This window comes from Bos indicus x Bos taurus, chromosome 23, assembly GCF_003369695.1.
Source record: "Bos indicus x Bos taurus breed Angus x Brahman F1 hybrid chromosome 23, Bos_hybrid_MaternalHap_v2.0, whole genome shotgun sequence".
Taxonomy (NCBI): Eukaryota; Metazoa; Chordata; class Mammalia; order Artiodactyla; family Bovidae; genus Bos; species Bos indicus x Bos taurus.
The window spans coordinates 19,468,133-19,493,965 of NC_040098.1; the positions used below are offsets into that span (position 1 = coordinate 19,468,133).

Sequence of the window (25,833 nt, forward strand, 5' to 3'; positions counted from 1 at the left end):
AAATTCAACCACTAAGTATCCATAAAAGAATTAGAATTTTTCATCGTCCCCAAACTCTCTGAAGACGAAATCATTTGAATTTCACATTTCCTACTTTATAACCTATGTGACTTTTGTCAAGTTGCTTAATCTTTCTGTTCTTCAGTTTCCATGCCTACAAAATGAAGATATTTTTTAACTCCCCAGGTTTACTGTAAATATTAAGTAAAATGTTGATTTTTAAGAGATGTCATTCTGTCAATGTGTGCACAGATTGAAACTTTAAAAAGAAAATATATTTTAAAAATTTCATTAAGGAATTGCTAAATCAAGGAATTCTTATACAAAGTTTTGGGGGGAAAGGTTTTCGATCTTTTAAGAAATCTATGCTATATTATACATAACTAGATTTCCAGATTAAAAAAAATAAACTTTTTGTATTGAGAGACATCTTTCTAAGTGTATCACATGCTATCTTTACTTTCTAAAGAGTATTGTGAATGCATCAACTTTTTCTACTTGTTTCAAGCCTTCATTTTGAGTATTAATCATCACACTTGTTATATGTAAGAGTGGTTGTCTCTGCAACCGATGAACTTTATTAGGAGATGTTAGGTATTTCAATACATACTTTCTGGAACATAATTTATAAACTGTATTCTTAGACCAATTAGATTCCTATAATTTTGTTTTTAAAGCAATCATTTTCTCTTAGCTCCGACACTTTCACGACCTCTTGCTGCTGCTTATCGGCACCTGTCTTAGTAACTACTTGCCTTGATCCTCACCATTTCTGCTGCATCTACTCTACTGGAAAAAAGAAAAATCGATAAACTTTTAGATTAAAACCACTAAAGATTCAGTGTGATTGATTTTAGTGAAGTGAAGTCAGATTTTTAGCTGGATTAGAAGTGCAAAGTCAGTAAGATTTTATTGATAATAACACATTATTTTCAAAATTAGCCTCAAAACATTCTTAATATGTTCTCTAAAGCCTTTTCTAATTGAAACATTTATTTGGAAGACCTTATTTCTCTTTCCATTCTTTTTAAAAATTTAAAATCAATTTTATATCAATCTTCAAACAGAACTAACATCTTTTGAGTTTCACATTATCTATGTGACTTAGAATCTCAACTTACTCTAGAGAAGTATCTAAAGATAGTGCATTCTTAAGAAACAGAATGTGATTTATAAATTCATCAAGAGACATAAAAATGACTAGAAACATTTGAAGCTATCAGCATAAGCAAACTGTTCCCTATCACAATCAGTAAAATAATATCCCTAATAAAAATGAGGATGAATGTGAGTATCTGAAGGGATAAAAACATTTTAAAAAATGAACTATAATATATTTTTAAGTGTAGACTAATATATAATACTGGGATCTGAGAAATAAAAGTGTCTAATTATATCTATATAACACATAAGGCAGAGTTAAATTGTGTTAAACTAAGTTAAAAAGCTATACAGAAATTATAATGTGATTTTTTTTTAACCCTGGAAAATGGACTATATATTTACAACAAAATAATACATAAAAAAATTTTTAGGGCATTGGTTGGCACACAGTAGATGTTAACTAATTTTTATTTCCTTTTTCTCTGGGTAATTTTCCATTTATCAAGAGAAACAGCAACTCCATTAAAAGATCTAGGGTTACAAATAAATAAAAGACTTTCAAAGACCTTGGGAAAGATACTAGAGGATAGGATTTCTTGGTTCAGATACAGAAGAGAACACAAAATCTGATGGATGAGAATAGAGCAGCTGGGAGATATTTGCCAACGTAAAAGGCATTACAAGTAGAAACAGATACAGAAGGAGAGCTCACTGTCTGCTCATCTAGATGGGAGGTTAGTCAGTCACTCATCATACAGGCAAAGCTTATTCTTATCTAATTTACATAATTAAAGATTATTAGAATAACTCTGTGGAGAAGGCAATGGCACCCCACTCCAGTACTCCTGCCTGGAAAATCCCATGGATGGAGGAGCCTGGTGGACTGCAGTCCATGGGGTTGCTAAGAGTCAGACACGACTGAGCAACTTCACTTTCAGTTTTCATTTTCATGCACTGGAGAAGGAAATGGCAACAAACTCCAGTGTTCTTGCCTGGAGAATCCCAGGGACGGTGGAGCCTGGTGGGCTGCCGCCTATGGGGTCGCACAGAGTTAGACATGACTGAAGTGACTTAGCAGCAGAATAACTCTGAAAACCAATTCATATATTGAAACAAATTTCAACAGACTACATGGTTTACTAGTTGGCTGATAAATTTATATAGTGAAAACATAGTATGACTTTTAAATGGAATGCTAATAATTATATTCTATGTATAAAACAAAAAGACCTTTATGATATTTAACTGTGAGTAAATAGGGAATTAAAAGTAGCGATACAGTCATAAAAAAACATGTTTTTTTTTTAAATGCACTAAAAATGGATACTATCAAAAGCATAGTATTGACAGCATAAAATATCAAGTCAGTCACACAATTTCTAGTTGGCACCAATCTGTACCTATTTTAATTCAGTGATGCAAATCAATCTGTAGAGAGGATATTTTATGAAGGGGCTGCCTGTGTTTGGTAAATCTGAAATTCTTGGAAACTATGCACTAGGCATTTAATAGGAATTTCAGCCAGAACTGAAACTTTAAGCACAGGTCAGAAATCCAAACTTGGCACAGGAGCCAAGTAGCCAAGTAGAGCTTTGCCTGAGTTAGATAATAGGATTCTAGCTGACCAGCAGGAAATAAATGAAGAACACTAAAGGAAAAGCCTTGACACTCATGGAAAGGAGGCAAGGTACTGTTTTATAACTCTGCTAAGAAAACCATGTAATATGAAACAGTGCTTTAAACTTACTGGAACTGTAAACAGTGTATACTCTGAGATTCTCTTACCTTGAATTCAATAATTGACTATCAGCAGAATAATATTCTAGTAGTAGAATGAATACGTCAAGGCTGTATATGGTGACCCTGCTTATTTAACTTATATGCAGAGTACACCATGCAAAATGCTGGGCTAGATGAATCACAAGCTGGAATCAAGATTATGGGGAGAAATATCAACAACCTTAGATATGCAGATGACACCACCCTAATGGAAGAAAGCCAAGAGGAACTAAAGAGCCTCTTGATGAAGCTGAAAGAGGAGAGTGAAAAGCCTGGCTTAAAACTCAACATTCAAAAAACTAAGATCATGGCACCTGGTCCCGTCACTTCAGGGCAAACAGATGAGGCAACAATGGAAACAGTGACAGACTTTATTTTCTTGGGCTCCAAAAATCACTATGGGTGGTGACTGCAGCCATGAAATTAAAAGATGCTTGCTCCTTGGAAGAAAAGCTATGACAAATATAGACAGCGTATTAAAAGGCAGAGACATCACTTTGCCAACAAATGTCCAAATATTCATAGCTATGGTTTTTACAATAGTCATGTATGGATGTGAGAGCTGGACAGTAAAGAAGGCTGAGCGCTGAAGACTATGTTTTCGAACTGAGGTGTCAGAAAAGACTCTTGAGAGTCTCTTGGACAGGAAGGAAATGAAATCAGTCAATCCTAAAGGAAATTGACCCTGATTATTGAACTGACTATTATTGAATGATTTATTATTGAAAGGACTGAAGCTGAAATTCCAATACTTTAGTGACCTGATGAGAAGAGCCAACTCATTGGAAAAGACCTTGATGCTGGGAAAGATCGAGGGCAGGAGGAGAAGGGGACAACAGAGGATGAGATGGCTGGACGGCATCATCGACTCGATGGATTGAATCTGAGCAAGCTCCAGGAGATGGTGAAGGCCAGGGAAGACCGGTGTGCTGCAGTCCATGTGGTGTCAAAGAGTAGGACACAATGGAACGACTGAACAACAACAAGTAGAACGAACATACTACAGCAGGAGAAAGGAGATATGCTGAGAGTAGAGAAAGGACTGGAAATTCTTTCCTTGTTGGTGCTCCTCTAGGTTATGCTGCAGCAACTACCCGGGGGAACTGATGGGAAAGTATAGCTAAATAGGCAGTCCACTGAGAATATGCCCATTTTGTGTAGCAGATTAAATATCTGTCAACTGCAATACAAACGTTCTTTTTTTAAAAAGAGGAAATATAATACTATATCTGAAGGCATGAGGTAGTAATACATGAGAGAAAATGACTCATTAAATAGAAAACATTAAGAACAATCAGAAACAAGTATTGTTCAAAACAATTAGTAAATTTTCCACAGTACATTCTTTAAAAAGAAAACAAGGAGGAAGTCGATCACGTTTTCACGGCATACTGTGCTCTGTGTTGTGAGCCGCTCCGTGTGTACGAAGTCGATCACGTTTTCACGGCATACTATGCTCTGTGTTGTGAGCCACTCCGTGTGTACGAAGTTGATCACATTTTCACAGCATACTGTGTTCTGTGTTGTGAGCCACTCCGTGTATACGTGTGCACGTTATGTGTGTCCCACAAAAGAGGTGTACTTTCAGAAAGTTTATGCTAAAGAAGTGGTACTTCATTTCCTCAACAGTAGAAACAGACAAATAAGCCAAGAATTTTTTTCCCAGAGGGTATTTGTGAACTTCTCTGTCCCATCCATGTAAACACAGATGGTGTTCCAGTGTGCTGAGCTACAGCTCCACACTCTGACTTAGCACAAAGTCTGAATGTTTAGTCAGCGAGAAGACTGTTTCCATTTTGTGATTCATTAGGTCCCCATGGTACCTCTACTTCCTTTATTTTATGCAATCACAAATTATATTAGTTTGTCTTATTTTGATAACCCTAATAATTGAAGTTCTGCACAGGAAACTCTTACTACTATTTTAAAACATACTCATAAACCATGGCTGAGGTGACGTAAGTGACAGCCCCACAGAAGTGGTGATGAGAACTGAACAAGTGCCCTGCATTTATCCTCCAGGAAGATAAAGTGTCCAGTGAAAAAGCATTACAAGTAAGTGGAGTCGGGAAGGCACGACTCGGTGAATGCTAATACAGATGGGAGATGTAAGCAATCACTTTGGACACACACAAACTTGCTATTAGTTTTTGTAACTAAAGACCTTTAGAATAACCCTGAGAAACTGGTTCTGATATGAAAACACAGTACAACAGACGGAAGAGCTTACTAGTTGCCTGGTAGATTATATAGTGGAAATCCAATGTGATTTTGAAGTGGAATGGTAGATAGTTATACTTTATGCATAAAATGAAAAGGGTCCCCTGATATTTAACTTTGAATGAATTAAAAAAAATGAAAGCAGCTACATAGTCATCAGACATCATGACAGTTTGGGAACTTGAAAAAATGTTATTATTGACAGCAATCATAAGAGCAAGTCTGTCGCACAATTTCAAGTTGGCATAAATCTCTACCTACTTCAAACAGAAGTGTAGCTCACCCTGTGGAGTGGGAGAAGATGGAAGATTAGGATATGAAAATGTCTGCATCTTTCTGGAAAATCTAGAAGAACATTTCAATGAATTTTTCAATTCATTTCTAATCTAAATCCTGATATTAAACAGCCCTGTTACCTTATCATATCCATTATAGTAGCAACCATTTACTAACTTACAGAAAGTTAGTAATAGGAATAATAAAATTACGAACACCACTGAGTGACTAAGCACACATGTATAAAATCTATAACTAATTGAGAAACTACTGCACAGCACAGGGAGCTCTGCTCTCTGCGGTGACCTAAACCAGGAGGAAATCTAACAAAGAGTGGGCGTATGGATACGTAGGACTGATTCACTTTGCTGTACAGCAAGAAACTAACAAAACACTGTAAAGCGACTGTGTGTGCACGAGCGTGTGATCAGTCATGTCTGACTCTTTGAGATCCATGGGCTGTAGCCTGCCAGGCTCCTCTGTCAATGTGATTTTCCAGACAAGAATACTGGAGGGGGTTGCATTCCAGGAGATCTTCCGGACTCAGGGATCAAACCCACATCCTCTTGAATCTCCTGCATTGGGAGGCGGGTTCTTTACGACTGTGCCATTCCATTCCAATAAAAATTAATAGCGAAAAATCCTGTGGCTTTAATAATCTAACATGCTCTCGAATATAGTCAGAAGTTGTATACAGATTTTAAACTATATGTTTTGGATTTTCTTCCCCTTTAAGTTTCAGGTATGACCTAAATCAAATCCCTTACGATTATACCATGGAAGTGACAAATAGATTCAACGGATTAGATCTGACAAATAGATTCAACGGATTAGATCTGATAGAGTGCCTGAAGAACTATGGACAGAGGTTCGTGACGGAGGCAGTGATCAAGACCATCCCCGAGAAAAAAATGCAAAAAGGCAAAACAGTTGTCTGATGAGGCCTTACAAATAGCTGAGAAAAGAAGAGAAGTTAAAGGCAAAAGAGAAAATGAAAGATATACCCATTTGAACGCAGAGGTCCAAAGAATAGCAAGGAGAGATAATAAAGCCTTCCTCAGTGATCAATGCAAAGAAATAGAGGAAAACAACAGAATGGGAAAGACTAGACATCTCTTCAAGAAAATTAGAGATACCAAGGGAACATTTCATGCAAAGATGGGCACAGTAAAGTACATAAATGGTATGGACCTAACAAAACCAGAAGATATTAAGAAGAGTGGCAAGAATACATAGAACTATACAAAAAAGATCTTCACAACCCAGAAAACCATGATGGTGTGATTACTCACCTAGAGCCAGAAATCCTGGAATGTGAAGTCAAGTGGGCCTTAGGAAGCATTACTACAAACAAAGCTAGTGGATGTGGATCAGAGAAGGCAATGGCAACCCACTCCAGTGTTCTTGCCTGGAGAATCCCAGGGACGGGGGAGCCTGGTGGGCTGCTGTCTATGGGGTCACACAGAGTGGGATACGACTGAAGCGACTTAGCAGCAGCAGCAGTAGTGGAGATGATGGAATTCCAGTTGACCTATTTCAAATCCTAAAAGATGAAGCTGTGAAAGTGCCGCACTCAATATGCCAGCTAATCTGGAAAACTCAGCAGTGGCCACAGGACTGGAAAAGGTCAGCTTTCATCCCAATCCCAAAGAAAGGCAATGCCAAAGAACGTTCAAACTACCACACAATTGCACTCATCTCACATGCTAGCAAAGTAACGCTCAAAATTCTTCAACCTAGGCTTCAACAGTATGTGAACCGTGAACTTCCAGATGTTCAAGCTGGATTTAGAAAGGCAGAGGAACCAGAGATCAAAGCGCCAACATCCACTAGATCATCAAAAAAGCAAGAGAGTTCCAGAAAAACATCTGCTTTATTGACTACACCAAAGCCTTTGACTGTGTGGATCACAACAAACTGTGGAAAATTCTTAAAGAGATGGGAATACCAAACCATCTGACTTGCCTCCTGAGAAATCTGTATGCAGGTCAAGAAGTAACAGTTAATACTGGACATGGACAACAGACTGGTTCCAAATTGGGAAAGGAGTGTGTCAAGGGTGTATATTGTTACCCTGCTTATTAAACTTATATGCAGAGTACATCATGTGAAATGCCGGGCTGGATGAAGCACAAACTAGAATTAAGTTTGCAGGGAGAAATATTAATGACTTCAGATATGCAGATGACAACACCCTTATGGCAGAAAGCAAAGAAGAACTAAAGAGCCTCTTGATGAAAATTAAAGAGGAGAGTGCAAAAGTTGGCTTAAAACTCAATATTCAGAAAACTAAGATCATGGCATCTGGTCCCATCACTTCATGGCAAATAGATAGGGAAACAATGGAAACAGTGACAGACTTTATTTTGGGGGGCTCCAAAATCACTGCAGACCATGACTGCGGCCATGAAATTAAAAGACGCTTGCTTGTTGGAAGAAAATTATGACCAATCTAGACAGCATGTTAAAAAGCAGAGACATTACTTTGCCAACAAAGGTCCATCTAGTCAAAGCTATGATTTTTCCAGTACTCATGTATGGATGTGACAGATGGACTATAATGAAAACTGAGCACCAAAGAATTGATGCTTTTGAACTGTAGTGTTGAGAATCCCTTGGACTGCAAGGAGATCCAACCAGTCAATCCTAAAGGAAATCAGTCCTGAATATTCACTAGAACGACTGATGCTGAAGCTGAAACTCCAATACTTTGGCCACCTGATTTGCAGAACCGACTCATTGGAAAAGACCCTGATGCTGGGAAAGATTGAAGGCAGGAGGAAAAGGGGATGACAGAGGATGAGATGGTTGGATGGCATCACTGACTCAATGGACATGAGTTTGAGTAGGCTCCAGGAGTTGGTGATGGACAGGGAAGCCTGGTGTGCTGCAGTCCATGGGGATGCAAAGAGTCAGATAGGACTAAGCAACTGAACTGAACTCAAAGTTTCAGATTAAGGCATTAAGTAAGGGCCTTCAGGAAAGGAGAACAAGTTTCTTCTGGTTTCTTCTATATTATGTATTACCTTTGACAGTACACTATCAAAGCATTTTGATAGATCACTCTTGCATTAACAATGCTAAGTCATGGGAGAAAAAAAGCATATAACATAAAAAACTTCTTTATTATTTTTGTCTATGAACATCAGAGATGTATATAATACTCTTCTCACAGTTTTTCAAAAAAATTCCTTTAAAAAATGTCATTTTCTTCCAAAATTAAAAAGTATGTTTTTCCTTTTGAAAAACTGAAACTGGAGATGGGGAATATGACAACAATATGTTGTATAACTCCATCAATGCTGAATACTTTTCTGGTTAAGTATTTTCTGGTTTTCACTGGTTAAAAAGCAGTCTGTGAAAAGACTTCAGGTAGCAGTGGCTCCTAAGCTCAGATTTCCATTTCAAAATTCATACCTATGTTGTCAAACATTTCAATTTTAATGTTTCAAGAGAAGCCAGAAATCCTAAGTTTTTGTATAAAGGTGATCTAATTTTAAAATGTTGGCAACTAAATTTGTATCTTAATATACTGCAAATGAAATTTGTAGATTCTACCCTACATCTTTGTATAGCTCAAGAGCTTATTACCTCTATCCTGATGCTTACTTTCCTGAGTTAGGTTTAATAAATATATGTTGACTCTTATGAAAGATTTAAAGTATGTTTTTTATAGAGATGAGTATATACAAAAGCATGAAGAACTCTAGACTAGAGTTGTGCAAACCTGTATCTATGTGAATACTACCATTATCAGTTATGATAATATTTTAAAAATTAGTTTATTTTTAAAATAAAAAAACATCAGTTTATTTAAACTAAAACAAAAACTGTTCATTCCATTCCACTCCCTGACACTGTCAGCCACCAATCTGTTTCTCTGTATCTATGAGCTTGATTTATTTTTATTTTAGATTCCAGCTAGGAGAGAGCTCTTATGGTACTTGTCTTTCTCTGTCTGCCTTATTTCACTTAGCATAACAACCATGGGGTCCATTAATAGTACTGCAATGACAAGATTTCATTATTTTTTGTGGCTCAATAATATTCCATTGTGTAGCTAAACAATTTCTTTACACATTCATCCACCTATGAATACACACCTTGTTTCCATATCCTGGCTACTACAAATAAACTTGGATGTGCATATGTCTTTTTGAGTTAGTGTTTTCAGTCCTTGGATAAATACCCAGAACTGGAATTGCTGGATGATATGGTATTTCTGTTTTAAATTTTCTGAGTAACCTCCACACTGTTTTCCATAGTGGCTGCACCAAGTTACAGTCCCACCAACAACGCACAAGGCTTCCCTTTTCTCCACCTCCTCATCAACATTTGTTGTTTACAGTCTTTTTGACAACAGCCATTCTAACAGCTATAAGGTGATATGTCATTGCTTTAGATTTGCATTGCCCTGATGGTTAATAATGGTGAGCATCTTTTCAGGTACATGTTGGCCGTTTTGATGTCTTCTTTGGAAAAATGTCTATTTAGATTTCTTCCCATTTTATTAATTGGATTGTTTTTTTTTTCTTTTCCCACTGAATTGCATAAGTTCTTTATATTTTTTGAATATTAGTCCCTTATTAGATATATGATTTGCAAACATTTTCTCCCATTTAGTAGGTTATCTTTTCATTTTATTGAGAGTTTCCTTTCCTGTGCACAAGCTTTTTAGTTTGATGTAGTCCCACTTGCCTTTATTTTTGCTTTTGTTGTCAGATTAAAAAGATCATCACCAAGGCCTATGTCAAGGTTTTGGTCTGTTTTCTTCTAGGCATTTCATGGTTTCAGGTCTTTCATTAATTCTTTAATCCATTTTGAGTTAACTTTTATGTATAGTATAAGGGCATCCAATTTCATTCTTTTGCATGCAGCTCTCCAATTTTGGCTTTTTGTTAGTTTGTTTTCATCACTAAGTTGTGCCCAACTCTTCCAACTCCATGGACTATAGCCCGCCAGGCTCCTCTATCCATGGGATTTTCCAGGCAAGAATACTGGAGTGGGTTGTCATTTCCTTCTCTAAGGGATCCTCCTGACCCAGGGATCAAACTCGAGGCTGCTGCATGTCTCCTGTACTGCAGGCAGATTCTTTACCACTGAGCCACCAGAGAAGCCCCAAAGAAAACAAACAAAAACTCCAATTTTGTTTACTTTTCTTGTACATTAATTGACTATGTACATGTAGAATATTTCAGGGCTCTAATTCTGTTCCACTGATCTGTGTCTGTTTTATGTCAATACCTGGGTAGGGCTATTATGAAAAAGGTATGAAATAACAAGTGCTGGTGAGGATGTGGAGAAAAGGGAACCCAGTACTTTAAATCTGTTGTGCTATTTCCTCCTAGTCTTTGTATTTTCATAAAAATTCTGTGGTCCTTCAAATCATTGTTCCTCTATAGTAATAAATCTGGGTGCTTTTAAGATTTATATTATTTCTCTCATAGTCAGCAGTTTGAACATTCAATCTTTGGGCTTATCCATTTTCGGAGTTTGCTCAGCTCCTTGAGACTACAGATTTATGTATTTCAGTAAATTCCAGATGCTTTCAGCCATTATGTAATTATAGATAAAGCCTATTTCCAATAGCAAATAAGAAGATTAAATACTTAGGAATATATCTAATAAGAAATACATGAAGCCTATAGAAGAAAACTATCAAAACACTCATGAAAGACACAAAAATAGCCTTGGCAAAATGTAGACATTCCCTTTCCTTAGAATGAGTCAACATTAAGATACAGTTCTCTTTAACTTGATTTAAAAGTTCACACAATCTCTATAAAAATACCAACAAGCTATTTTACAGAGCTAGAAATTTTAAAACTGAAGTTCATATGGAAAAATAAACATATAAGAATAAACAAGAACATACTGAGGTAACATTAAAAGGGGTGTCTAGTCATGAGAATCTTTAAGATATACCACAAAACTTCTGCAATTAAAAATGTTTATTAGCACATGCACAGACAAATAAGCCACTGGTATGGCTCAGTTGGTAAAGAATCTGCCTGCAGTGCAGGAGATCTGGGTTCGATTGCTGGGCAGGGAAGATCCCCTGGAAAAGGAAATAGCAACCCACTCCAGTATTCTTGCCTGGAGAATCCCATAGACAGAGGCGCCAGGTGGGCTGCAGTCCATGGGGTCGCAAAGAGTCGGGCATGACTGAGCTACTAACACTTCAACACACAGAACATGAAATCAGAAATAGACCCCAAAATACATGCCAATCTAATAAAGACAGTTCAGTTCAGTTCAGTTCAGTCGCTCAGTCATGTCCGACTCTTTGCGACCCCATGAATCGCAGCATGCCAGGCCTCCCTGTCCATCACCAACTCCCGGAGTTCACTCAGACTCACGTCCATTGAGTCAGTGATGCCATCCAGCCATCTCATCCTCTGTCGTCCCCTTCTCCTCCTGCCCCCAATCCCTCCCAGCATCAGAGTCTTTTCCAGTGAGTCAACTCTTCACATGAGGTGGCCAAAGTACTGGAGTTTCAGCCCCAGCATCATTTCTTCCAAGCAAATCCCAGGCTGATCTCCTTCAGAATGGACTGGTTGGATCTCCTTGCAGTCCAAGGGACTCTCAAGAGTCTTCTCCAACACCACAGTTCAAAAGCATCAGTTCTTCAGTGCTCAGCCTTCTTCACAGTCCAACTCTCACATCCATACCTGACCACAGGAAAAATCATAGCCTTGACTAGACGGACCTTTGTTGGCAAAGTAATGTCTCTGCTTTTGAATATGCCATCTAGGTTGGTCATAACTTTCCTTCCAAGGAGTAAGCATCTTTTAATTTCATGGCTGCAATCACCATGTGCAGTGATTTTGGAGCCCCAAAAAATAAAGTCTGCCACTGTTTCCCCATCTATTTCCCATGAAGTGATGGGACCGGATGCCATGATCTTCTTTTTCTGAATGTCGAGCTTTAAGCCAACTTTTTCACTCTCCACTTTTGCTTTCATCAAGAGGCTTTTTAGTTCCTCTTCACTTTCTGCCAGAAGGGTGGTGTCATCTGCATATCTGAGGTTATTAATATTTCTCCCGGCAATCTTGATTCCAGCTTGTGTTTCTTCCAGTCCAGCGTTTCTCATGATGTACTCTACATATAAGTTAAATAAGCAGGGTGACAATATACAGCCTTGATGTACTCCTTTTCCTATTTGGAACCAATCTGTTGTTCCATGTCCAGTTCTAGACAGAGGCATTTCAGATCACAAAAGTAGGTACTTTCTAATAAATGATGGTTAGGAAACTAAATGTTAAAAATGAAACCACACAGGTACTACAAGACAGTATGGATGAATTTCTCTTTAAACTCAGCATAAGAAAGATGTCACTAACTATAATTCAAAATACAAAGGAAATAAAAGATTGATGCATTTGACTAAATTAAAATAAAAATACTTTATGCCCCCCAAAAACACGTTTTATGTTTTTTGTCATAAAAACAAAGTCAAAAGAAAACTACACAGCAGAAGAATATACCTGTAGCATATGCCTCAAGCAAAGGACTGACATGCATAACATTTATGAGATACGGGACCAAAGATTTGATAGGAAAATGAGGAGAGGACATGAAATCAATTCTAATGGCCAATGCTGGAACGAACTGAGCAATAAAAATAAATTAAAATATTACATAATGATTATAAGAGTAAAACTTAAATATACATTAGTCCATACATATGTACATTAAACATTTATTAAGTAATGGTGATAAAGGATAGCTATTCCTTTCAGAACAATTGCAACTTAAAAAGATAAAAGGAATGAAGGAAAAGAAAAGCATATACTCACTGATGAATGTTAAATAAGCAATTTTTTTCAGAGAAAGAGTGTTTGCATAGTCACAAAATATCTCCGACAAGACACTTATTAACAAAAAAAGGAAAAAAAAAAAGTAATCTCATCATAGCGGAAGAACTCAGCATATAACACCTTATCCAAGTTATCAAGGTTAAAATTGTAAAAAAACATCAACAACATGAATCCATTAACATGATACACAGAGAAGTCCATCATTTCTGTGGTATTACCACCAAAAAGGCACAGTCACATTCTAACCTTAAGAAAGTATCAGAACAATTGATAAAGAAGAGCATTCTACAAAATAACTGTTTTGCAATTTTCAAAAATATATATGTCACGAAATACTCTAAGAAAAGACCGACCACAGACAGAAGACCACAAAGACCCAACAGATCACTGCAGTGAGTTACCCTGGACTGGATCCTGGAACAGAAAAGGGCCATTAATGGGAAAACTGAATAAGGCTGGTATTTTTATTACAGTATGATACCAATGTTATTCCTGGTTTTGAGAACTGTAGTACAGTTATGCAAGTTGTTAACAGAGGAAGCTGAATGCTACCTGAGAATTACCTGTACTATTTGTGCAATTCTTCATACATCTCAAATACAGAGAGAAAGATCATTTTTAAGTTCTTAAAAAACTATACTGATATAATGATTTAAAAACAGACCAGCGTTATCAGGAGTGGGAGAAAAGACTGATGACACAGGGGTACAAAGAAATGTTTCTGGATGATGGAAATATTTCTATATAATGACTGCACTGCTAGTCACATGACAATCAATACTCAGTTGACAAAACTCATTGAATCATGCATTGGTGAAATTTTGTTACATGAAAATTATATCTCAATAGAGATGACAAGAAAGAATTTGAAATGTTTTTTTAAAAAAGATATTTAAAAAAATGTTGGGTTGCAATGCCAGTATAAGCAGAACACAGAGCAGAGCTACCAACTAAGAGTACATGCTCTTACCAGATTAATTAACTGTGTGTGCACTACATCTTCTACCAAAACTGCTGTTTCATGAAGAGGCCTCCGAGCATCACCTAAAGAAAACCTGCAAAGAAAATCAATATGCCAAACATTAAGAACTGTAAAACTGAAAAATATCAATTATAATACTCTGCTTAATAAAGTACAGATTGGTCTCTCAAATGACAGAGTAGGCATATAATTTTCTATGACAAAGAACTGCAACTTTCCTACGTAAGCTGAAACTTCCAGAGAAAAGAACAGTGTCATCAATGTTATTTCTTGATTCGTGTGGGCATCTTTGAGGGCGTTTACTATTTCAAAATGTAAAATTTTAACAACCAATTCATTATATTGGTAACCAGAAAATCATGTTACCATACTCAAATAACCAACACAGTTGGCCCTTCATATCTTCACGTTCTGTATCCTCAACTAAACATGAATCAAAAATACTTGAATTTAAAGAAACAATTCCAGAAAGTTCCAAATAGCAAAGCTTGATTTTGCCATGTATTGGCAACTATTCACATATCATTTACACTGTATTTACAATTATTTACATGACATCTACTTTGTACTAGGTATTGTAAGTCATCTAGAGATGATTCAAAGTATACAGGAAGATATCTCAGGTTAAATGGAACTCGTTATTGTTAACAAGGGCTTCTCAAGTGGAACAGTTGGTAAAGAACCTGCCTGCGGGTGTAAGAGATGCAGGATCGATACCTGAGTTGGGAAAATCCCCTGGAGTAGGAAATGACAACCTATCCCAGTATTCTTGCCTGGAAAATTCCATGGACAGAGGAGCCTGGGGAGTTACAGTCCATGGGGGTCTCTAAGAGTCGGACATGTCTGAACACACGTGAGCGCGTGCACACACACATACACACACGTTCTTAACATGTTCCCCACCATTATGGAACAGATGGTCTGACGGAATGATGAAATGACCTTTTGAAGGCTGAGCGACAGTGCCAGTAAGGTGGTAACACCTTGTAGAGCAGGGGTAAGGTTTTCCAGAAGACTATACAGCCTATGAATCAGCATCCAATACATGGTGTGGTTTCTCCCACGCACAGAATTCACAGGTCTAGGAATTAAGGGATGGAAAGGGAGAGGCACCATTCATCGTTACTTCTAAAGACCCACTAGCAAAATTGTTGCTTCCTGTTCCCATGGTCTTATGAGTTGCTAGCCTAGAGGTCTTAATTCCAGAGGGAGGAACGCTTTCACATTTATTCCATTGACACAACAATTATTCCATTGAATGAAACTTAAGACTGCAGCTGAGTCACCCTGGGTTCCACATGCTTCTGAATCAACAGGCAAAGAAGGAGTTACTGGGTCGGCAGGGGTGAGCGATACTGACTCCCCAGTGGAAACTCTACTGGTACTCCACAGTGGAGGTAAGAAAGAGTATGTCTGGAATACAGGAGATCATTCAGGGTGTCTCATAGAATTTCCATGCCCTGTGATTAATGTCAATGGAAAACTACAACCCAATCCTGGAAGGGCTACTAATACCTCAGATCCTTCAAGAATGACGGTTTGGGTCTGTCCACCAGTTAAAGAACCACAACCAGCTGAGGTGCTTGCTAAAGGCAGGGGAATACAGAATAGGAAGTGGGAGAAGGTAGTCATTAATGCAAGCTACAGTCATCTAACCAGTTACATAAAGGGCATTGTAATGGTCATTTTGTTATGAATACTTTTTTGTGTGTGAATACTTCTTTGTGGGGTTGTTAGGGAAATATCTTGTTTCCTTCCCTCTCTTACTCCCTCATCATGTAACATAAAATGTGTTGGACTTACAGCATTTATATCATAGTATTTAAGCTAGGAATATTAAGGAGAAGTATAAATGTCACTCATGGACTTAACCTCATCTTCTAGGAAAGGGATTAGTGCAATTTCAACTGTGTGCTGGATAACTGTATCATCTTAGGCACAATTGTGACCCTGTTACTATCTTTATTTGGAGACTAAGTATATTTTAAGGAGATATGGGTGCCAAGTTGATACGGGTGATGGTTAATTTTACGTTTCAGTGTAACTGGACCATTAAGTGCCCAGATATTTGGTTAACATTCGTTTGATATGTATTTGAAGTTATTTATGCATGAGGTTAATTAACATATGAGTCAGTAAACTGAGTAAGGCAGATAGCTTCTCCAATGTGGGTAGGCATCATCCAATCTGTTGAAGGCCTGAATACAACAAGAGAGGAGTAAAGAAGAGTTCAACTTCTCTACCTTCAAGCTGAGACACTGGTCTTTGACTGCCTTTGAACACATTTTGGGACACCATCAGTTCTACTGTTTCTCAGGTTTTTATACTGCAGTTTTACCCTCCCCTCATCAAATTCTTCCCCAGCGGCTTAGATGGTAAAAAATCTGCCTGCAATGTAGGAGACTCAGGTTCATTAGATCCCTAGGTCGGGAAGATCCCCTGGAGAAGGGAACAGCTACCCACTCCAGTATTCTTGCCTGGAGAATTCCATGGACAGAGGAGCGTGGCAGGCTATAGTCCATGGGGTCACAAAGAGTGGGACACAACTTAGTGACTAACACTTTCACACTTTCATCACATTTTTTATTTCACAGTATACATTTTTTTACTTTGTGTATCATTAACAAATTATTGTAGTTATTATTTCTACTACTTTGGTCTTATAACCTTCATACTAGATGTATAACTGATTTACCCACCATTAAAACATTTGTGTATTCTGAATTTAACCAGTAGAATTTGTACTTTTATATATTTTACTACTACTAACTAGTATCCTTTCATTTACTATCAATGAAGTTGCTTTAACATTTCTTATAGGCTAGTCTAGTGGTTATGAACTCCTTCAACTTTTACGTCCCTGGAAATTCTTCATCTTTCCTTCAATTCTGAAGGATTACTTTGTTGAGCAGACTTCTTTTGGTTGTCAGGAAAACAAGAGTAAACCACAAATTTATTAATACAATTAACTACATAAAATCTGAAAAAAGAAAATCTAAATGATCATCTCAATATATGTGGGAAAATCACTAAACAATTCTTCACTGGGACGACCCAGAGGGATGGTATGGGGAGGGAGGAGGGAGGATGGTTCAGGATGGGGAACACATGTATACCTGTGGTGGATTCATTTTGATATTTGGCAAAACTAATACAATTATGTAAAGTTTAAAAATAAAATAAAAAAAAAGAAACTTCATGCTAAAAAAAAAAAAATGAGGAATAAAAAGAATTTTCTCAATCAGATGAAGAGAATCTACCAAAAACCAGATAGGAAATAACTTACTCAGAAGCATTCAAACCTTCTGAAATCCAAACCAATATAAGGATTCCCCCTATCACCACTTTTAGTCTATATAATACTAAGATTACAATTACAACTTAAGGCAAGAAAAAAATTTAAACTATATGAGCACTGCAAAGGAAAAACTAAATTGTTTTTATTCATATAATCTGAATATCTACAAAGAAAACTCAAAATAATGGGGAGACAAATTATTTCAATTAATACTAGTCAGAAAGTTTTTCAATTGTAAGAGCATCTAAATAGCTCTTTAACACAAAGAGCTATTTGTTAACACATCATTAACACAAAGGCAGAATGAACTCACTGAAACAAATAATGGAGTGTTGGGAGCGAGGGAGATAGGAAATGATCCTTAAAGGGTATAAACCTCCAGTTATAAGATGAATAAGTTCTTGGAATGTAACATACAACATGTGACCCAGTATTGTATTACATGCTTCAAAGTTAAAAGAGAGTAAGTCTTACATATTCTTACCACAAAAATGAAATAGTAATTGTGTGATGTGATGGAGGTGTGAGCTAAAGCTATGGTGGTAATCGTTTTGTAATAAACAAGTGTATCAAATCAACATAGACTCAAGCCTACATAATATATCAATCATATCTTAATAAAGCTGAGGGAAACAGCACACAAAAGCACAAAATGCAATTAAAATATATATAAATTGACTCTAAACTTTCTGTGAGAGAGTCAAGAGCCAAGAATAGTTAAGATATCTATATATCTATTTTATGTGGACTATTTTTAAGTCTTTATTGAGTTTATTAAAATATTGCTTGTTTCATGTTTTTTGTTTTTTTGGCCACGAGGCATGTGCAATCTTAGCCCCCCAACCAGGTATCAAACCTACAACCCCTCTACTGGAAAGTGAAGTCTTAACCACTGGACCACCAGGGAAGTCCCAAGACACTTTTGAAGTATAAAGTGGGAGGAGATATCCTACAAGACTTACTATAAAGCCAGAATAATTAAAGATACTGTGTTACTGGTAAAAGGACAAACAAATCAACAGAAGAGAAAGAGCATAAAAAGTCCCCATCAGAGGATAAACGCCACAAAGGCAAAAATCTTCTGTTATGTTCACTGACATATTCAATATTTAATTCTTTGGACTGCCTAAACAAAGTTTCCCTTTGGTTATTTTAAGGTAATTGAAATCTCACACAAAAGAACAAAGTTATCAAAACATCCACTTCTGCTTTATTGACTATGCCAAAACTTCTGACTGTGTGGATCACAGAAAACAGTGGAAAATTCTTAAAGAGATGGGAGTACCAGACCACCTTACCTGCCTCCTGAGAAATCCGTATGCAGGTCAAGAAGCAACAGTTAGAACCAGACATGGAACAACAGACTGGTTCCAAATTGGGAAAGGAGTACGTCAAGGGTGTATATTGTCACCCTGATTATTTAGCTTCTAAGCAGAGAACATCATGAGAAATGCCAGGCCGGATGAAGCACAAGCTGGAATCAAGTTTGCAGGGAGAAATATCAATAACCTCAGATATGCAGATGACACCACCCTTATGGCAGAAGCGAAGAACTAAAGAGCCTCTTGCTGAAAGTGAAAGAGGAGAGTGAAAAAGTTGGCTTAAAACTCAACATTCAGAAAACCAACATCATGGCATCCTGTTCCATCACTCGTGTAAATAGATGGGGAAACAATGAAAACAGTGACAGACTTTATTCTCTTGGGCTCCAAAATCACTGCAGGTGGTGACTGCAGCCATGAAATTAAAAGACGCTTACTCCTTGGAAGGAGGGTTATGACCAACCTAGATCGCATATTGAAAAGCAGAGACATTACTTTGCCAACAAAGGTCCATCTAGTCAAGGCCATAGTTTTTCCAGTAGTCATGTATGGATGTGACAGTTGGAATATAAAGAAAGCTGAGCACCAAACAACTGATGCTTTTGAACTGTGGTGTTGGAGAAGACTCTTGAGAGTCCCTTGGACTGCAAGGAGATCCAACCAGTCCATCCTAAAGGAAATAGGTCCTGAATATTCATTGGAAAGACTGATGCTTGAGCTGAAACTCCAATACTTTGGCCACCTGATGCAAAGGACTGAATCACTGGAAAAACCCTGATGCTGGGAAAGATTGAAGGCAGGAGGAGAAGGGGATGACAGAGGATGAGATGGCTGGATGGACTTGATGGACAGGAGTTTGGATAAACACCAAGAGTTGGTGATGGACAGGGAAGGCTGGCATGCTGCATCATGGAGTTGCAAAGAGCTGGACATGACTGAGCAACTGAACTATCAAAAGGAAATAATTAACTCAAAGATAAAATAATGAATTCAATTCACATCTCTAGTAAAAAGAATATTTTTAAACTACTTTTTATATTATTAAAATGTACAAATAATTACCAAGTTTTATCTCATGATTTTATAAACTTTTCTTCTAAAAATGATCGTCATTAGTATAAACATGTGAAGTATCAAATCAGCTAAAGATATAACTAGGGATGTGACTTTGATGAGTATATTAATTTTCAGGGTTTTTAGTTCTCCAGCTTTAATTTACATGTTTTCTCCTATTACTTCTGCCAACTTCTTTTCCCCACATATAGAAAGCTAGATATTGTCCTAATGGTTTTTGTAAGACAGAAATGAAAGCCACTGTACCTAGCTATGCTGCTGCTGCTGCTGCTGCTAAGTCACTTCAGTCGTGTCCAACTCTTCTCGACCCCAAGGACTGTAGCCTACCAGGTTCCCCATCCATGGGATTTTCCAGGCAAGAGTACTGGAGTGGGTTGCTCCATTACCTAGCCATAGTCACCTCTTTTTGCTCTGCAGCACATATAATATTTTTCAATCACTTAACGACAAAATCCAAGTAACTGGTCAGTCAGTCAGTTCAGTCGCTCAGTCGTGTCTGACTCTTTGCAACCCCATGAATCGCAGCATGCCAGGCTTCCCTGTCCATCACTAACTCCCGGAGTTCACCCAAACTCACGTCCATCAAGTCAGTGATGCCATCCAGCCATCTCATCCTCTGTTGTCCCCTTCTCCTCCTGCCCCCAATTCCTCCCAGCATCAGAGTCTTTTCCAATGAGTCAACTCTTCGCATGAGGTGGCCAAAGTACTGGAGTTTCAGCTTCAGCATCATTCCCTCCAAAGAAATCCCAGGGCCAATCTCTTTCAGAATGGATTGGTTGGATCTCCTTGCAGTCCAAGGGACTCTCAAGAGTCTTCTCCAACACCACAGTTCAAAAGCATCAATTCTTCGGCGCTCAGCTTTCTTAACAGTCCAAGTCTCACATCCATACATGACCACTGGAAAAACCATAGCAAGTAACTGGTAAACTTACACAAATCTTTTTATTTTCTACCCCCATTATATCGTACTACTCACTGATGCCTTGACTGACTTGTCTTGGGACTATTCCCAAGCAAAAGGGTCTGATGTTCAATTTCTTCACATACTGCCTAGATGCCTATAACACCATCAATGTTGCTGGTGCAGCTTCCACTAAAGGTCTTTCAGGAAACTTTCCTGAAAAAGTTGTCTCTCCCTTCGTCTTCTACAGTAGCTTCACTGCTGTAACACACAAGTTTCTATTTTAGTTTTCATGTAACTTTGATAACTATGGTCACAACAAGCAAGACAGTGGGCTTGCCTTCTCACCCAAACAGGTCTGGTTTTTATTCAATCCCAGAATACAGTGTCTCAGTGGGCAGCTGGACTTGAGCAGCAGATTCTGCAATTCCCAGTGTACAATGGAAGTATGAAAGAAGCATGACTATCCATAAGGTGAATTTATTCTTCTTATTCTGTACACTTAGACAGAAGAAAGCATATGCTGAACAAAACCATGGGACACCTTTCCAAAAAGTCTGCAGAACTTACCACTAAGCCTTTCAGTACTTTTGTGTGTCATGTGTAACCCTAACACAGTCTAAAATGGGAGATATTCTTTATATAGACATCTATTAAAGTAAAAAAAAAAAAAAAAAAAAAAAAACTATTATTAGACAGTGCCGAGTAAAATAAAGTAAGAACTAGTTACAGAAACAGTTCCAAAATACAGAAAACAAAGGTTTAAAAATATACACTGAGTATTACTCCAGTCAGTATGTGTTTCCAAAAATACAACAAAACCTTATTTCGGTAGTTTCTAACCTCAGTTTAAAAAAAAATTGTTTTTTTAAAAAGGAAGGAAGATGCCAGATATTTGCTATCTTACTCTATGTTAACCCCTATTGACATCTTTGATTAGTAACTTATGCCAACATGTTTCCCAAGCATGGTGATACACTTTCAATGTCTCGGAAATTTCTAATACATTATTATTAATCATAATCTTGGGCTAACTTCCAGATCCTATGTAAATGTGTATATCTGATGATGTATCTATCTACTGACCCATTCTCCTAACATCCACTTATTACCAACTGCTGAAAACAAATCAACTCTAAATTCTGTTTTTTAAAATAATTATAGCAGACTTCAGCTTTTAGAGCAGCTAAAGAAAAACAAACTGGAAACTACAGAGAGTTTTCTTATATCCCCTCATCTCTGCCTGCATCCAGTTTCCCCTATTATTCACATTTTGTATTAGTGAGCCAGTATTGATTGTTAAGTTGTTATTGAGTCTATAGTTTACCTTAGGGGTAACTCTGCGTGAGATTCTCTATTAGTTTTGACAGATGTATAATGATATGTATCCACTATTACACTATCATATAAATGGTTTCACTACAAAGCCACTGAGGTTGGCCTATTCATCCCTTTGTCTTTTGTAATCCCTGGCGATAACTGATCTTTTCACCGTTTCCGTCGTTTTGTCTTTTCCAAAACGTCATATAGTTGCAAACACAGAGTATGTGATCCCTCAGATTGGCTTCTTTCACGCAGCATTATGCATTTAACATTCCTTCATGTCTTCGTGGCCTGATAACTCCTTATTTATTACTAAATAATATTTCATTGTTTGGATATAGCATGGTTTGTTTATACACTTATCTACTAAAGGACATCTTAGTAGCTTCCAAGTTTTAGCAATTCTGAATAAAACTGCTATAAACACTCATTCAAGTTTTGTGTCGGTGTAAGTTTTCAAGGTCTTTGGGTAAATAACAAAGAGTGTGTTTACTGGACCATGTGATCAGAGCGTGTTTAGTTTTGTAAGAAACCGCCAAGCTGTCTTCCAAAGTGTCTGTACCATTTTGCATTCCTATCAGCAATGAATAAGAGTTCCTGTTGCTCCAGATCCTGTCTGGTATTTGGTGTTTTGGATTTCTGTCATGCTAATAGCTATCTAGTGGTGTTTCATTATTGTTTTAAGTTGTAATTAATTTATTAACAATGTACGATGTGGAACATTAACACCAAATTCTTTTAACAGCTGTAACTGTAAGAAAAACAAATTTTTTCAGCAAGCATATACAATGCGTATATTTATCTCTTTTTAAGTCATATAAATATACATGTAATATAAGTACAATGACATAGCATAAAACAAACACAAAAGAGAAATTTCAAAGAGGTAAAAAAGGATCAAACAATATTTTTTAAATAAGTATTATTTTATTTGGGCTTCTCTTGTGCCTCAGTAGTAAAGAATCTGCCTGCCAATGCTGGAGACGCAAGAGACATGGGTTCAATTTCTGGGTCAGGAAGATCCCCTGGAGAAGAAAATGGCAACACACTCCAGTAGTCTTGCCTGGCAAATCCCACTGATAGAGGAGCCTGGCAGACTACAGTCCATGGGGTTGCAAAAGAGTAACAACTTAGCAACTAAACAACAACAAGTATTTTATTTATTAAAATGAGAAAAACAATTTTGCTCTGATTAAAAACAGATATAAATAGAGAATGAAGTTATGGTTGCTGATATGAAGTATGAGGGTAAAAGATAGTTACGGAGTTTGGGATGGACATGTACACACTGCTATATTTAAAATGGATAACCAACAAGGACCTACTATATAGCACAGGGAACTCTCCTCGATGTTATGTGGCAGCCTGGATAGGAGGGGGCTTTGGGGGAGATTGGATACATGTATACCTATGGTCGAGTCCCTCTGCTGTTCACTTGAAACTACCACAACACTGTTAATCGGCTATACCTCAATACAAAATGAAAGGCTAAAAAAAACCATGTAGATTATTAGCTTTACCAACACTTCCAGTTTGCCTGAGACAGGGATTTTGCAAATTATTTTCTACCAAATAAATCAGGTTAATTAATACTAAAAGCCAGAAAATTTTATTTTTTAAGGCAATGAATGAATAATACATAAAGTTTGTATACTATTTACTTTCAAACAATTATCCTATTATTTTAGTTCTAGAGTCCCAAAAAAAGCACGTGGGGAATTTACCCCTTCATTTGGAGATTAAGTTTTTCCATGTTGTGGAGTTGAAGACTAAGTTCATGGTAGTCAGTGGGGGAGGAGTAGAGACCCAGATGAATGTCACTGTAGTCACTGCCTCCACTCAAAGAAGAAACAGCACCCAGCTGAATGAGGCGCCAGAGACGTGAGCCGAGAAAAAAACAGATACAATTCATATGGCCAGTACCCAATTAGGAAGATTACAATAATGCAGCTAAAAGTCCCACTACATCCTGGTCATCAGCTACAAAGAAGAGGCAATCAGTTATGATGAAAAGAAATTAGACTGAAAGTTAGATGACCTGGTTCTGGTTCCTACTCTGTGGCTAAGAAGTACTGTAACCTCGGGCAAGTAACATTTCTGGGGACCTCGGTTCCTCAACAATGAAAGGAGGGGACTGGATTCAATGATTTTTAAGATGCGTTTTCATATATTTACCTCGGACTATGAAAGCAGCTATAATCCTTCAATAACTCAAACTTCTATCTTCAAGAATTGCAAGAAAATTATATTTTAAGAAAATCACTTTTATAACTCTTGTAAGAAAATTAAATCTTACTAAACTGAGTAAACTGGGCAAAAATCATGAAATTAAGAAAAAAGAAAAAAATTTTAATGGGTAACAGAATGAAATAAACAAATAAAAACAATTGGAGGAAGAGCAATAAAGCTACAGTTTATTCCTGTACTATAAGTGGAAATATTTCCAAGAAGCATTCCACTGCCCCCTTAAAAGACCTATACTGAGGGAAAGTACCACAGAGTTTTATATTATTCTTTTTTAGTATATTTGACAGGGTCAGCTTTTGAGTCTAAAATATTTGTTTTCAAATTTTCAAGCCCTGATTAAGAACAGGACTGAGTAAGTTCTAATTAAAGACATTCTTCGATTAAAGAGATCCTTTCCCAATTTGTATGTCTGTCAAGGCATTACACTGGACACTTTAGCTTACAATTTTGTCAATTATACTTCAGTAAAGCTGGGGGTTGGGAGGAGAGTCTGAAAAAGAAGCCAAGGAGGTAAGTTTAGCAAAAATCTGTGACAGAGAGCCTGCTAGAGCAGTCCAGAAGGACACCAGGCCCACAGGCAAATCTGCTCTTAAAGACCCAGGAACCAGACTTACAAGGACAAAGAGGCACTTCTTTACCGCCTTGTGTGCGTCTTTTTGGACGCTGAGTTGCTTTCAGTACTTACCACTGGCTACAAACTCTAATGTGGTTAAATTATTCTGGATACTGTGGTTAAGTAATTGCTGTGGTCTTGGGAGCTAGATGCTTTTTTTTTTTTTAATTACTTCTGGTTTTCTGAACATTTTCTACCTCAGGTAATCGACATTACGTTGGAATGGACCACTGTGACTACTGCATGGTATTAGAAGGCCCTGGGTGACGTTCTGTCCCCCAAAGAAAGTTTCCTTTTTCTCTTCAAACCACTTATTTGATTATACTTTTATAGGCTAGGTATTACTATAATACCCAGGAATTTCTCCTAACTGGAATTAGTGAATAGCAGGCTAGAGCGTGAGCACACACTCAGTCAGCCAACCTGGCACTAGACGGCACATGCAAACATGGACGTCACGCCGTTTGTGTCATTCCTACCCAGTATTTGCTGAGACTGATTTACCCTCTGTCCAAACGGCGAAAAAAAAGTACACAAGTTTGACCATGAGCAGTCATTTAAGGCAATCAGACAGTCATAAACACATGCAAATTGTCCTTACTCTTCAATTTTTAACACCACTAACCTTTATAACTCTATGATTTTATCTACCTGTTTTCCAACAGAAGAAATGAATTCAATTAGCAATGGCTCTGAGAAAGCCAAAGTGACAAGTAAATTAAAATAATCAAACAGCTAAGACAACAGTTTTTCTAGATATGATGTTTTTTTCATTGCTTGCTTGATTTTCAATATCCATGCTCTTGTCCTTTACTTTAGCATATATTCACATGTAACTAAAATGAACTTTGAGAATTATTTTTAGCATTTTATA

The 25,833-nt window shown here is 37.3% G+C and overlaps 1 protein-coding gene across 5 annotated transcripts in view; it reads right to left on the reverse strand.

The window, feature by feature from the left end:
* SUPT3H (SPT3 homolog, SAGA and STAGA complex component) overlaps positions 1-25,833 on the reverse strand; it is a 414,047-nt gene that overhangs the window by 190,943 nt on the left and 197,271 nt on the right. For 4 of the 5 annotated variants that reach the window (XM_027524850.1, XM_027524851.1, XM_027524852.1 and 1 more), the window contains exon 3: positions 14,170-14,254. The exons of the other annotated variant lie outside the window; for it this stretch is intronic. In XM_027524850.1, the coding sequence (XP_027380651.1) occupies positions 14,170-14,254 (85 nt within the window). The remainder of the gene's footprint in view (positions 1-14,169; positions 14,255-25,833) is intronic. 5 annotated transcript variants of the gene reach the window in all.